Source organism: Equus asinus, chromosome 28, assembly GCF_041296235.1.
Source record: "Equus asinus isolate D_3611 breed Donkey chromosome 28, EquAss-T2T_v2, whole genome shotgun sequence".
NCBI classification, from domain to species: domain Eukaryota; kingdom Metazoa; phylum Chordata; class Mammalia; order Perissodactyla; family Equidae; genus Equus; species Equus asinus.
Window position 1 is genome coordinate 46221225 of NC_091817.1, and position 15692 is coordinate 46236916.

At 46.6% G+C, this 15692-nt stretch overlaps 1 protein-coding gene across 4 annotated transcripts in view; it reads right to left on the reverse strand.

Moving 5' to 3' along the window:
* Positions 1-15692, reverse strand: part of MBTPS1 (membrane bound transcription factor peptidase, site 1) — a 53675-nt gene that overhangs the window by 16875 nt on the left and 21108 nt on the right. For all 4 annotated transcript variants that reach the window (XM_014842180.3, XM_070500710.1, XM_044760896.2 and 1 more), the window contains 4 exons: positions 12146-12248; positions 10002-10153; positions 7204-7365; positions 2554-2698 (listed from right to left, as the gene is read on the reverse strand). In XM_014842180.3, coding sequence (XP_014697666.1) covers positions 2554-2698; positions 7204-7365; positions 10002-10153; positions 12146-12248 — 562 coding nt within the window. The remainder of the gene's footprint in view (positions 1-2553; positions 2699-7203; positions 7366-10001; positions 10154-12145; positions 12249-15692) is intronic.

The following is a 15692-nucleotide window of genomic DNA, read 5'->3' on the forward strand; positions in this document are numbered from 1 at the left end:
TAAAAAACCACATTAAGGGGCTGGCCCAATGGCGCAGCGGTTAATTTCACACTCTGCTTCAGCAGCCCAGGGTTCGCCAGTTCAAATCCCGGGTATGGATATGGCACCGTCTGTCAAGCCATGCTGTGGCAGGCGTCCCACATATAAAGTGGAGGAAGGTCGGCACAGATGTTAGCTCAGGGCCAGTCTTTCTCAGCAAAAAGAGGAGGACTGGCGGCAGATGTTAGCTCAGGGCTAATCTTCCTCAAAAAAAAAAAAAGAAAAACCCACGTTAATTAAAGGGAAAAAAATAAGAAAATGACATGGATGCAAACCGTCCATACTCAGATTGTGAAGCTGGGGACTGGGCAGGCAGAGGTTTATGGGACGCTGAGAGGAAGAGCTGGCTCAGCTGTAAAGATGATGGGCCACCCTTTCAGGCTCTCCAGGTTTGAGGAAGAGGAAAGGGAAGCGAGGGAGCAGACATCTGGGAGAAACATAAATTAGCTCTTATAATGAGCCAGTATTTCAAACTAACCGACATTACTCATTTCCCTCACAAACCAGATAGCAACAATATACTCCACAAGAGAGTCAGCATATTTAAAAAAATTCTGAAAAAGAAGAAAAAGTGTTTGTAGGACACAGCATCACAAACAATGAAGAAGGAAAGAGATTTTTAATAAATGCTCTTGAGACCACTGGTTAGCTATTGCGAAAGAAGCTAATTTTCATCCATCTCTTAATCCCCACAGTTCAAATTAACACTGATGAAAAAATTAAATATGTAACAAGGAAAAAAGGAAAATTAGTAGAAAGTAAAATTGAGATTTTATTATATCTCTGGAGGGATAAGTTTCTAATTTTTGAAACAACAGAAATCACAAAAGATAAAAATTCAAACTACATGAAAATGTAAAACTTTTTCAGGATCAAAAAAATAAAAACCACCACTAATATATATTAAAGAGAAAGGAAAAAAATAACCTGGGAGAACTTTGTGCATAAAACAGAACAATGGTTAATTTCTCTATGACATGAAGATCTTGTTCAGATTGACAGGGAAAACCTAAACTGCAGGAGAAAAATGGGCCAAAGAAATGCAAAGCTAATACACACAAGACGCAATACAATTAGTAAACAAATCTGGATACAGCCCCTCAGAAATAACTGAAGAAGGGCACATGAAACAAGATACTCACTTTACTCCCTCTAAATTAAAGTAAAAAATGAACCACCTAGAAAGAAACCAAATGTCCATCAACTGACGAATAAACAAAATGAGGCATATCCATACAATGGAATATTATTCAGCCATAAAAAGGAATGGAGCTCTGATTCAACATGGACGAACCCGTAAGATATTAGGCTGAGGGAAAGAGGCCAGTCACAAAACACCACATATGGTACAATTCCATTTATATGAATCGTCCAGAATAGGTAAATCCATAGAGACAGAAAGTAGATTAGAGGTTGCTGGGGATAGGCAGAAGGGGGAGTGGCTGCTGACAGGGGTTGCTTTCTGGGGTGATGAAAATGTTCTGGAATGATATAATAGTGATGGCTGCATCGCTACCTGTGAACGTACTAAAAACCACTGAATCGCACAATTTAAGAGTGCATTTTATGGTATGTGAATTTTGTCTCAATTTTTTAAAACCTCGTGGAATTAAAAAAAATAGATGTGCCATTGAGTGCAGGTGCCGTGGAGATGCCACCGGCGCAGCCTGAGCTGATGCAACTCTTCTCCTGGCAAGAGTTCCGCAGGATGCCCCAAGGGCCATAGGAATGTCCACGCTCTCCACACAGGATTCCAACCCAGGCAGTTTAGGTTAAGAAAACAATTCAGAAGAAGAGAAAACCATATATGTGGAACTATTCAGTGAAGTGTTGTTTATAGGTGAAAACCACCTGATTGTTCAAGCAGGGGGCACAATAAGCAAGTTATGACTGAACAATTCTATATTCTATTAAACAACCGTTAAAAAGTACATTTACATGGATAGTTACATTTTAAAACGTTCACAACATAATGACAACTGAAAGAAACAGACTCAAGTTTTGCTTATTGCACAAAGATAAAAAGTACGTATTTCAGATAAGGGCTGGAAAAGAATATTTAAAAACTAGTGGCTGAGCATGCTGGGGCTGAAAGTTATTTTTCTGGTCTCTTTCCCTATCCTCTATTGTTGTGATAACGTTTACGCGGTAAATTCAAAAAAAACCTACAAAAACAAAATTCAAATAAAGACCATATCTTCTAAACTCAAAGGCCCGTTCATGCTCATTAAAGAATAAAATAATTACAAGTGGGCCTTTAATTACAGATGAGAACTGTAAAGAGGAAGAATGAAACGTGTCAGTGATTCAGGAACCGCCGTCAGAAAGGAGCACACTGGCCCCACCCCTTCTGCCGCCTTCTCCGTGAAGGACTGAGGGAGGACAGAGCCCTCTGCAGCACCCTGGCCCCGCACGGGAAGGGAGCACCTTCCCTCTGCTGACTTCAGGAGAAGGGCGGAGGCACAAAGGTCTCGGCCCCGTCTAAGTTCCCCACAAGCCCGAGAGCAGGCTCACCTTGTCTACAATTCTTCCGGTGACACCCATGCCGTTGAGGATCGTGACATTGACGATGGTCGGCATTCCTCCGTAGTAGATGGGTTGGGAGCAGTACGGCCACATGTAGGGACACTCAGTCAGATCGATGTAGCTGGGGCTCAAGCTGAAACAAGGAACCGAGGGTTAGAGTAGAGCATGTAACAGAGGACAGCGAAGCGCCACAGCTGTGCAGGCAGTCGGCCTCTGAAGACCTGAGCCTCACAAGGGCCTGCTTGCAGGGCTGCCCTCGGCTGCGTCCAGGAACTTGCTTTGGAAGGCTCCCTGAGCTGAGAAGGCCACTGGCCAGCCTGCCTAGGCCGTCTGTACAAACAACAGGATGTGTGGGGACACCTCTTTCCTTCTGCAAGTTGGAACTTCGGTGGTTGTGGCTGGTGGAGAATGGGTCCATGACCACCCCAGCAAATACCTTGGACTCAGAGTCCCAAACCACAGCATGTCAAATTACTGGGGCAAAGACGGACTTTTCTTTTTTATTTAAAAAAAATTATTTTATTTATTTTTTGAAGAAGATTAGCCCTGAGCTAACATCTGCTGTCAATCCTCCTTTTTTTGCTGAGGAAGACTGGCCCTGAGCTAACATCCGTGCCCATCTTCCTCCACTTTATATGTGGGAGGCCTGCCACAGCATGGTTTGACAAACGGTGTGTAGGTCTGCACCTGGGATCCAAACTGGCAAACTCTGGGCTGCCGAAGTAGAGCGTGTGAACTTAACCACTGTGCCACCAGGCCAGCCCCAAGATGGACTTTTTAACAAATGGAGCTGTAACAAATGGGTGGCCATTAGGCAAAAGATAAAATTAGGTCCATACCTCACACCGTACAAAAGAATAAACTCCAAACGGATCAGAGTGTCTCAAGTAAACAAAAGAAAGCAAACAAGTATTAGAAAAAAGCACGGGTGAATTTCTCTTTCACCTCAGTGCAAAGAAAGGCTTTCTGTGACTCAAAAATCCAGGGGCAACAAAAGACTAACAAATGTGGGTATTAAAAAAAAAACAGAAAAAATGGGGCCAGCCTGGTGGCATAGTGGTTAAGTTCACACGCTCCACTTCAGCAGCCTGGGGTTCACTGGTTTGGATCCCGGGTGCAGATCTATGTACCACTTACAAAGCCACGCTGTGGCAAGCGTCCCACATATAAAAACAAAAAAGTAGAGGAAGATGGGCACAGATGTTAGCTCAGGGCCAATCTTCCTCAGCAAAAAGAGGAGGATTGGCAGCAGATGTTAGCTCAGGGCTAATCTTCCTCAAAAAACAAAACAAACTGCATGGCAAAAAAAAAAAACATTACACAAAGTCAAAAGACAACTGACAAACTGGGAGAAATATCTGCAGTACATATCACTGACAAATGGTCACTAACCCTAACGTATAAAGAACTCTTAAAAACAGAAGGACAAAAACCCCAGAGAAAAATGGGAAAAAGAAGTACACAGACGCTTCACAGGAACGGTATAAAAATGGCCCTTAAATATAGACAAAGTGTTCAACCTCACTAAGAACCTGGGAAATGCAAATGAAAACCACACTGAGACCCCACTGCTCACCTATCAGATTGGCAGACAGTAGAAGGTATGACAGAACACTGCTGCTGAGGCTCTGGGGCAACAGGCAGGCTCACACATCGCTGTGGAACGTGAGCAGCCACAACGTCCCACAGCTAACAAAGCCACCTCTCTCTCAACTATGAGCCAGCAACCCCACTTCTAGGAACTTTCCCTGAAGACACAGCCCAACACAACTAAAGTACAGACCCAAGATCATTCACTGTGACCGTTTATAATTACAAAATACTGGAAACCATTTAAATGTCCATATACAGATGAGTGGTTGAATAAACAATGGTATATCCACATTATACAGGTGTAAAAAGAAGGGGGAAAAAATCTCTGAATTGATAGAGAGTGATTTCCAAAATACTGTTAAGTGAAAAAAGAAAAGTGCAAAAAGAACATTCATGTAAGGAAGGGGATGTGAGAAAATGCCTATGTATCTGCTCACTTGTGCAAAAAGAAGTACAAGAAGCATCAACCGAAAACAGGGTGTTACCCACAGAGGTGGGGGGACAGGGAGAGAGAACGGGGGAGCGGGAAAGGGGACAGAAGGGATGCAGGGAGCAACACTTCCCCAAGTGTACTTCCGTGTGCAGTTCTGACTTCGGAGTCATGGCAATGTTTCACTAACACATAACTAGTTGGAATCAACCAGGGCGTGGGGGGAATCCAAGAGAAACACAGACTAACGAACTCAGCTGTATTAACAACAAATGGGAAAGCGCACTGAGGGGGAGAAGAAGAGAATGACCCTCGGTGACTGTGGAGAACAGTGCGACTACATTCTGTAAAGCTACAGACAACAGAACTGCACGCAAATACTGCCCTCGAGGCAGTACGTTTGAATTTGGGAGGAATGGGTTAGCAAGCCTAACTAGTCAGTGCGTGCACACCAGGACGGAGCTGCAGATGCTGAGCGGCAGGCCTCTCCCTGCTGCAAAAGGGAGCCCATAAACAAGGAGAAGGCAGACCAGAAGGACAACCGTCGTGCTGGGGGACCAGGTGGATGAACTCGTGTTTTCATGTATGTACCGACGGACGGATGCAGAAAGAGGTCTGGATGGGGTGTGTACGGACAGACATTTCCTAGCTCGGCCTGCTAGAAGTGACTGTGAGCCCAGCTGCCAGGAGCGCACCTCGTGCCCAGGTCTCAGGTTCTAAATACCTCTCTCCAATTAAGGACCAGCGCTGCTTGGACAAAGGACTGACACCAAGGCTCGGGGCTGCAGCTGTGTGAAGGCTCATCCTGCGCTGCCAGAGGGAGGAAGGGCTCAGAAAATGAGGGGACATGCTGAGAAGACACAGCAGCCAACTACAAGGAGCTCCCAATAGCCAAATCTGAGCAGAATAATAAACAATGATACTAACGGACCATAATCCCCAGAGTAAAATAAGTATCCGTGTGTCCACACTGAAATAAATAATGGAATAAATAGACGAACGAGAAAGGACAGCTCTTCCTTACAGAAGAATTTCAAATAATGAATGTAAAAAGAATGAGAGAGAAAATCCCCAATGTCTACAGCAATAATGGTTGCAGGCAAGAACCATCAAGGGATGCTAAAGTTAGTGAGTGCAAGTATGTTAAGAAACAAGATCATCTAAGTGCATGAGAAGCGGCTCGGTAGTCAGAAACGGACAACCATTAACTGCAGTGGAGAAACTTGGCAGACGCACCGACAGCACCATGAGCCATGCTGCTCAGAACTCCTGTGCAGCAGCACAGCTGCCGACAGCTGGAGCTGTGACCCCTCCTGAGCCTCCACGTCTGTGCCAAGGCAAGTCTTCCCCCAGGCTGCTCCCAGCCGGCGAGTGAGCACAGAGGGGTGCTGGGGCAGGCTCCTCTAACGGGAGACTTTGGTTCAAGGAGTCCTCATCAGAGGAACGTTTCTAGACCTGTGCTGCGGTCTGAGGCTCCTCCTCCCCAATCCTCCTGCCGCCTTTCTTTTCTCCCTCCCAGGTCCTTCTTCCCCCAGAGGATCTCTGAGATGTCTCGCCCCATCTTGGTGTCCACCTCCTGGAGGGCCCAGACTGACACGTCACCTAAATCAAATGATGCAAACACACACCACCAGTAATAAAAGGAATAAAACCGGGGAAGTGTCCCCGCCCAGAGATGACCAAGGAGACGTGACAACTAAATGCAACGTGGGATGCTCAACTGATCCTGGACCAGGAAAAGGACAGGAGCGGGACAATGGGTCAAATCTGAATGGAGTCTATAGATAGGTGACAGTAATGAGTCAATGTTAATTTCTGGCTTTGAGGCTTGTACTATGGTTATGTAAGATGTTAACATTAGGGAAAGTTGGGCGAAGGATTCATGAGTCCTCATGTACTGTTTTTGAAACTTTGTCATAAATCTAGTCACTTCAAAATGAAAAGTAAAAAAACATTCTTACCAAAAACATATAACATCAACGTAATCATGAGAAAACATCAGATAAACTCACATCAAGAGGCAGTCTACAAAGCAAGCAAGCAGCGCTCCTAAAGGAGTCAGCCATGAACGAGAGCACAAGACAGACGAAGCACCGAAAGCTGGAGACTGAGAACACACAACACTGAACACGACACAGGCCTGGATCCTGCACCAGACAAAGAGCACTGGGGGAACCCAGTGTACATGCGTGGAGCCTGCAGGTGAATCCAGCACAGTGTAAGCGCGCATGTCAGTTTCAGCAGCTGCATGACTGTCAGCTGAGATCTTGGCACTAGGGGCTGGGTAAAGGGTACATGGCAACTTCTAGACTACTTTTGCAAGTTTCTGTAAACCTAAGATTATCTGGAAAGAAAGTTTTAAGAAGTAAACAGAAAGCAAGAAATCACTATTTTCAATCATAAGTACTGTAAGTCCCAGAGCATGAGGAAGTGGGGCAGTTCCCGTGCTGCCAGCCGGCACCCTGGAGAAGCGGCAGCTGAAGCTTTCCCTGCGGGCCGAGTGTGGGCCATCAGGATCAGCTCCTGCTTTGAGGCTAATCTTTTGTGCAGAGGGAAAAACACCCTGAGCGCCCAGTGAAGAAGAGAAACGTCCATTCAAAAGGGAGCATACCGACCTCGCCTGTGGCTTGTAGCTGTTGAGGATCTGATAGGCTCTCAGGAGATCCAGCTTGCCATGGCCTTGCTCAAACATATTGACACCAGGAAGCCTCCGAGCAGATGCAATCAGGGCCTGCTTCATACTGGCCGGATTCACCAGTTCACGTTTCTGGACTGTGCTGGGGGGAAAAATCACACATTTGCTCATTTTCTCTCAGTAAAAGAATGAAAATCAGACTATCCCTACCCTGCGGAAATACGTGACCTGCAATCTTGTTTTGTTTTTATCTAACGGGAGCTTCTTTGGGAAAGCCCACATAAGATCAGAATGAACGTGTGCACATTTCTTCACCTGCCATGGGACTGACCGATTACTAACTTTCTACATGGCTTGTAACAAGAGTGACTCACCGGCTAGCATCTGTTTATACTAAATTTACCAGAAACACATATTTTCCCAATAAATCAACTATACAGACCTTAGGGGTTGAGGAGGCAAGGGCAGGTAAGAGTTACTGGCTCCTGGGGGGGCGGGAGGAGCCTGCTGGCAAAAGGAAGGAGACAATGTGGGACGTCACCTGGCTGGGGGAAGGAAAGGAAGACAGGTAAGTCCTGGAGAGGGAGCTCGATGCAGGATGGGCGAGAGGCACGGTGTCTGGGCAGAGCCCACTGCCTCTGCCTGCCTGTGTCTGGGAGGCTGTGTGTGATGCACCACCCTAGTGGGTAAAGCCTGACGGACCCACACAGACCTGAGGACACCTTGAGAGTTTCATCGTCAGAGTGCGTCTGGACAAACTCTAACACACAGTTCTACTCGGCCAGGAACTTAGCGACACTTAAGCATTATCAACTGCTTAAGAAGACCAGTATTAAAACACTGATTTTTGTATATCTATGTATTATAAATACAAGTAAATTTTAACCCCTAAACCTAAGAGGGAAAATCCAGTAAGCAAAAAAGAACAACTTATTCTCCTAAATATTTTTCTAGGATGGTGGTTGGTCTTGGAGCACAGGTAGGTTTCCTAACAGGTCTAGGTGGGAAATCTGACATACGGAGAAGAGGAGATAAACTGGGATGGGGTCTTAATGACAGAATAAAAGAAATGACAAAAGCTCAGCCACAGGTCACCAGTCCTCTCCCTCTTCCTGCTGATAAGACAAGATCGAAGGTTAGGTCTGAGTTCCTCAGGAGCGCACTGTAAAGCTGGAAGCTGATGAAGCACTTCCATGGTGTTGGGCATCTGTTAGGAGCTGTTCTGAAATATCACAATGGCATTTTTATCTGCTGCAGGGAGATGAGGAAAGCGAATGTCTCCTTGCCACTGAAATATGTGTGCTTAGAGATGCTGCTGGGAATGGAAACACAGCTCCTCATCTCCCCTCTCATCTGACAGCGCAGAGATTCGATGGGCTCAAGAGTGGAGCCTGAAACTTCACTCCTGCTGACAAGCATGGCAGGTGCAGAAGTGCACCAGCGTTTACTGTTTCCATAATCAACAAGAAGGGCAGCAGGAGCCCTGGGGGAACCGTCTCCTCCTGGTGAACACAGAAGCCTGAGTGAACCAGGTAACCCCCTAGTCTGCCCTCCCGGCCCTCCTGTTCAGTGTGTGTAACACGGGGTGAGGACAACAACCAGAAGAGCAAGACAGAGTTTCTAACAAGCACACACGGTCACTCTCCAATGCCAGTCATTCTCCAACACTCTCCAATGTACTCTGGCCACTGTCAACATTTTCAAGAATCTGGCTCCGAAAAGGAGGAAAGAAGTAGATCTCTACAGCTCTATCAAGGATTACTAATAAAAAAGAAATCTCTGGCATTAGAAGCTAAATTAACAATATAAATATACTTGCTTTTAAAGAGAATTTTAAATATAAAAACATTTACTACCATTTGCATGTTTTAATTTCAAAATTCACAGAGTATAATAACGTTCAAATATGCAAAGTTTTGCTATCACAACACAAAAGCTCAACTAAAGCCTCACTTAGAAAAACAGTTATTTTGGGGGAAATACAAAATAAGTGCTAGCTCCAAAGATGGCTTTTTGAGACTAAGGCACTAGCCCATGTGACTCAGTCGGAGCATATGAGCGGCAATTCTGGTCGACCACCTTTGAAAACTTTCCTCCGTTTCACTATCTGCAAAATTAAGAGTGGATCACTAAGCTCCATTCCAACTGCACGTGGGATTCAACGAGACAAAGAGAACAAATAAGTCACGTGGAGAAACTCGTCTCTCACAGTGGAGCGGTGACTGTCAGACCCGCCGCTTGCTTTCACAGCTCCTTCGCTAACAGAGCCCATTGAAAGGTGAGCCCCCAAGAAAATGGAGGACACGGCAGGGAAAGAGCTTCCTCTGTACTCCCTGCAGGACACACACTCTCATTTGGATATAACGAGTACAACTGCAGCAGAGACGCTGCATGAAAAACAAACAAAATGGGGGCACAGAGTGCACGGGGAATCTCCGTACCTTCCTCAACTTTGCTGTGAACCAAAAACTGCTCTAAAAAAAAGTCTTTAAACAAACCAAACCAAAACAAAACAGACCTCCAACATCAAAACCGTAATAGGTGTTTGCCCTCGTCCAGCGCTCCACGGTGAGTGCACAGCACGTCCACACACACGTCATCTAACTCTTGTTCACCAGAGCCCTCTGTGAAAGAACGGCTCCAACCTCTTCTGTCGAGATGAAGAACCAGAGATGGAGCAAGGTCACGAGCTCCTAAATTCTCAAACCTCGTTGGTGACAAGCAAGACTCAGCTCCCAGTCTGCTGGCACCACCTTCTCTCCGCTGAGCAACACTCACCTTACTAGCAAGGTGACAGCACCAGCGACCACCGGAGAAGCCACGCTGGTCCCCGAGAGGGCCCGGCACCCCCCTTTCACACCGGAGCCCCTCACTCCAGCACCGTAGGTGACGATGTCAGGTTTCACACGGCCGTAGCCTCCTGGCAGCTCCTACAAATAAAAAAAGCCTGGTTTCTACCACGGCACACGCCCTGGCACACAGCTACATGCAGTTACGGGTGAATAAAACCCCAACAGAAATGCAGGTTATTAAACGCAGTGCAGCCTTAGGAAGGTGCTGGTTTTAGTCTGAAATTCACTCCAACGCAGAAAACAAGCTTAAACAATGACATAGAAAATAAAATGACTTTTGCTGTGTTTCATAATAACCAGTATAATACTAATGCCATAAAGCAATTAAAAAGTATTTTTAATTTTGCTAACATGCAAAACTAGAAACTGATGTATCTCTAGAGACCTTAAAAATTAGAAATATGTTAGAAAAACCAGAAAATTAAAATTAGAAAAAAAAGAAACGTATTTCGTTAGAAGGAAAAAAGTACATGATATGATGGGCTATTTCAATCTGTCACCTGAGGGAAAATAAGAAAACCATTTAGAATGATAAACGTAACTGTATGAGTAACCTGTGATAAAATTTTAACTGAGCACTCTCTTAAATTTCCTGGAAATTGGGGCAAAATGAGAATTACAACAGGAAATTATATTCTATAAGAAAGAAGTACACCAATTTGAAGTGAAAAATTCTTTCCTGGTAATCAAACATAAATGGACCTTGGGTCTAGACATGTGGGACACTGAGAAAAGATATCTTCAACTGCAGCTCTGTAGATTATTCAGGAACACTTCTCAAAATGCCACTAAAAAACAAGGCGTTGGGGCTGGCCCTGTGGTCGAGTGGTTAAGTTCGTGCGCTCCACTTTTGTGGCCCTGGGTTTCACAGGTTCAGATCCTGGGTGTGGACATGGCACCGCTCATCAGGCCATTCTGAGGTGGCGTCCCACTGGCAGAACCAGAAGGACCTACACTAGAATATACAACTACGTACTGGGGGGCTTTGGGGAAGAAAAAATAAATAAATGAATAAAAACAAGGCCTTGATAAAGGCCAAGGACATGACACTGCATCATCATCCCATGAAAGCACTTACAGGGAGCTAGAGACATCACCAGGTAGAGGCGTCATTTCCTAGTATTTGGCAGCACAAAGAAAGTGCTGAGAGCGAGCAGATGAAGTGATACAAAACACATCCCTGGAACTGACTTTCTCAGAGTGGGGTCCACCAGACTGCGGCATCAATTCAGTAGGCATCACTGGAGGAGGAGGCATCTGAACGTGCGAGACGTGGACCCCTGGTGGGACTGACGGAATGGGCGCCAGGGGAGTAGATATGTCGTGGTACCAAGGCTCAACTGGAAGGCTACCCCATAAAGTGGTGCCAGTGTGGACAAGGCCACAAAGTTCTCAGGAAGCTGCGACCCTTTTCTGGGACTTCCCTGAGACCTGTGAGTTTGGAGGCCGTGAGTCAGAGCCCCAAGAGATGATGTGACCCTGAAGACCAAAAGGGGGAGGGACGAGTACCCAAGTCTGCCTGAGGGAGCATCCAATTTTGAATACAACTTCGTTCTGATGGGTAAAGGATGAATTAACTGCATAATTAAACCCAAGTAGCTGAATGAATGAACTTGGGGTTATTCCGATTTTGCCCAGCTAAATACACTTATTTCCATGGTAGCAGAGTTGATACTAAGCTGTTCTCATTGGCTTCTCTGCTTCGTAAGGCCAAAAACATCATCTCGCTGAGCACTGAGGAGGACTGCTCACCTTCCTGTTCGTTAGGGCAAGTGGGCATGCACCCAACTCACCTGAAAAGTGAGTTACTCAGAAATAAGTTAAAAAGAAGTGGAACCGGAAACACTAGAACTGGCACCTGCCCGACACGCCACAGTGAAGCGGCAGACGTGGGAGCGGCCCACACCCTTGTCCTCGTGGCTGGAAGAGCAGCCACAGCCCTGGCTCCTCCCTCCGTGAACGTGAGGGTCGAGCTTACAAGCCACTTTTCTGTCTGCGCACTTAGGATACACCGAAGCTCTCACATAAATGACGCTGTCATGCACATTCAACTAGTGAAGAAAAGCCTACCCAGGTAGTCATTCCCCGTGAGGAGAAGCGGGCGATGTTATCCTCAAAGTCAATGCCACCTACTCCAATCACATCCATCTGATCAGCAGGGTTATTCAGAGTGCTAAAGTGAGGCACAAACACAAGGGAAGAGAAAGCATTTTAAAAGAGTAATTCGAATAAGGGCAAATACTCTCAGAAAAATCGAAGACTGTATTGGTTCTTCTGTGACAAGACGTGTGCTGCTGTGACGGACTGCTGCTCCTCACGGCTGTCCTGTGAAAGGCCAGGCTCACTGCCACCTTCGTGCTGGGCTCAAATCATCTCCTGCCACAGGAACAGCCTTTCTTTCTTTCCCTCCCCGTCCACTTATCATACTTCAGGCCACGACTCACTTCTTCCCTCACTACTTCCAGGCTTGAAGGAACTCGCATTCTCTGACCTTCACAAGACTAAACACTATCCAATCCTCGCCTACTTATACCTTCTCACACCACTTTCAAATTGTTTCAAGGGTATTCATCCTGCCTCCCCAACTAGATTCCACGTTTCTCTGGGAAGGAACCCTATGCATACATCTGCCTCTGCCACGGTCAGGGAGTTATAGCTTTCAACTCTCTTCTGCAGGGTGTTCCACCTTCCTCATGGAAGCTGCAGGAACGACTATCATTACTGTGTAATCTGGAGCTCCTCAGAGGGAAGACACAAATGCAAAGAAATGACCACACACTTCCTTCAACACCTCGTGTACTAGATCTGCAGAGAAATCAAAGCAAAATGAATAACGACAAAAACGTTTAAACTGTAAAGCGAAGATGAAGCTGAACTATTTCAAAGTATGAAGCAACAAGTTAGGAAACTGCATTTCTGAGCTTTACCTACTACAGCTTTGCCACCAAAAAAATGAACTCTGACAATTCAACAACCACGGCTGTTTCCATGTGGCTTCGTGACATCAGCAGCAAGATCCTGGGGCACGTGCTTTTAGCTGACTAACCTAAACCACAAGGAGTCAACCCCGGCACTGCCTTCTTAGCTCACCTGCCAGCGACATGCTACCAGGCGCTCGTTCAGAGGCACCAACAGTGATTTTTCAATTGGATAAAAGTTTATAAACTTCTATGAAATCAAGGAGCAGAGATTGGTGTAGAAGTCACTGACAGAACTTCCCACTGAAGCTGACACAAAAAATGCCACCTTCCCACCCTCCCTCTACCTGTCAATCCCTACAGTACTTAGTGTGTCTCAAATCCTAAAAAGTAAGGGAAGGGATCAAGAAATTCTTGTTGGTGCTCAAGGGGGAAAAGCAGCAGCAGACTATTCCACGTGTCAGGGTGCAGGACCCCGGGAGAGGTCGCGGCAGGGGCTGCCCAGGGGGACGCGAGCATTCGCTCCAGGGGGGCCAGGAGCACACTGCCCGCAAGGACTGACTCAGCCCTTTGAGCAGGTCACCGTCCTCTGCCTCGCCCTACCGATGCCCAGGCAGTAAGCTGTAACTGCACAAGCTGTGCCACGGCGACGACGTGCCATCCCAGCACGACAGAGCAGCAGGCAGATGCCAGAGCTCTGAGAGCAGACACAGCTGACACAGGGCCTGCCTCTCCAGGGTTCTCCTCTAAAACACTGAGAACAAACAACTCCTGCATTAGAAGCATTGAGTTTGCCCACAGAAGTCACAGGACTTCAGAAGAGCGGCTAGCGTGCGGCAAAGCAGTCAGAATGGCCTGGGGGAGAGGAGATAGTCAAGAGAGATGTGAACAGAAAGAAAGGCAAGCTGGCGGCAGGGACAGGTGAGGGGACTGAGGTAAACATGGTTTCTGTAGGGAGACCCAGGGAGGAGACTGGATTTGAAGAAGATGTGCATGGGGCAGCAGAAAATAAAGCAAGAGCTTCAGGCTACGGTTGGAAAACCGTGGCCATGGGCCAAACCAAGCCCACAGCCTGTTTTTGTAAATAAAGTTTTACTGGAACATAGCCACGCCCATTCATTTCCACATGTCCACGGCTGTCTTCACACTACACGGGCAGGGAGTAGTTGCAACAAACACCATATGGACCACGAAGCCTAAAATAGTCACTATCTGATCCTTTACAGAAACAGTTTGCCGACTCCAAGCTAGAATGCTGAGGATCTTGACAACCAAGAAGAAAAACTGGATTTGATTAGGCAATAAGGAGCCACTGGAAATTCTTCAATAAGAAAACTGCTAGAATATATGTTTTAACAGTAGAAACAGAAGAAAAGGGAAAAGAACAGCCAGCACTTACAGAGCTCAGGATTCGTGGTGCCTTCCCTCCACTGTCTAATTTGATCCTCACAACCACACACAGGGTGGGTCTCGTGCCCTTCCGTGACAGGCAAGGAGGCTGCGGCCCAGAGAAGTGAAGGGCGCCAGCCTGCAAGCACAGGTTGGACCCGCCTGCTCCATTCCTGCGCCCTTTCCACCACCCCACAGCCACACGTCGGCCACGCAGGAAGAGCTCGGGTGGGAAAAGACTGAAGGAGGAAGACGGCTAGGAAACCGACTGATAACTTGGTGACTCTGCACTGATGAGGGCTGGCCTGGAATGGGGACAGTAGAAAGGGGAGGGACACGTGAAAGAGAAAACAAGACAACTTGATGAGACTTAGGATTTGGTGACTGTCACGGTAGAGCTATAGTCAGGATTTATTTATGCCACTTACCCCTCTGAGTCACAACACACATTACTAATGACACAAAAGTCCAGAATCCTCAACCCCTTACAAGGAAACAGGATCACTGACTGAAGTACTATTAGAATGGAACCATGTGACTGCCAATATGCATGTTTCGTGACCTACAAAAACGTTAATTTCATACAGTTCAGCCTAAGCTCAGTCAGTCCTCAACACCGCCTGCTCCCCGACAGGTACTCCAAGGGAGGTTGCTGCAAGAAGCAGCAAGTGTTTCTGATGGCTCGAGCACACACCCACACTGTGTGCACCACAGACACACAGTGGAGGGAGGGAGGCATCTGTCTCCCCCTCCATCCTATTAGGGCTTGTTGCAGGCACTCTCCGTATTTTCTCTTTCTCCTTTGTGGTTCCCTCAAACCCTTTGTCCCAGTACTGAACTGCACACATCTCAGGCACCCAATAACGGAGGGCGACAGACATCCCACTGCAAAAGCATATCAGCACAAGAAATTATTTATATACATTATCTGGAAAATGAAAATCAGAGCCGTAGGAGAAAGAAAACTGCAATCTCTGAGCTGACAAGTTTCCTGCCTGTGATTCAGTGACTGATGTTCTGCATCTCACGCTGCCTCTGTTCCCATGACAACCAGCACACAGGGCCATTTCTGTGTCGCTGCTCTCTCGAATCTGTCCTCTCTGATCCCTCTCGGCAAGCCCCTGGCCTGTTGTGGCCGTGTCTCTGTTATGCACCCCACACTCTGTCCCCCGTATTAGTTTTGTTGTGTTTGTACCTCATCTTTCCTAAAAAGGCAGGTGACTCATCTTATTGACCTCTTCACCCCTGGGTCTTGGACATAGCAGGTCTCAATAAATACTGCGAAATCCATTTATTTCTAACAGATTTAC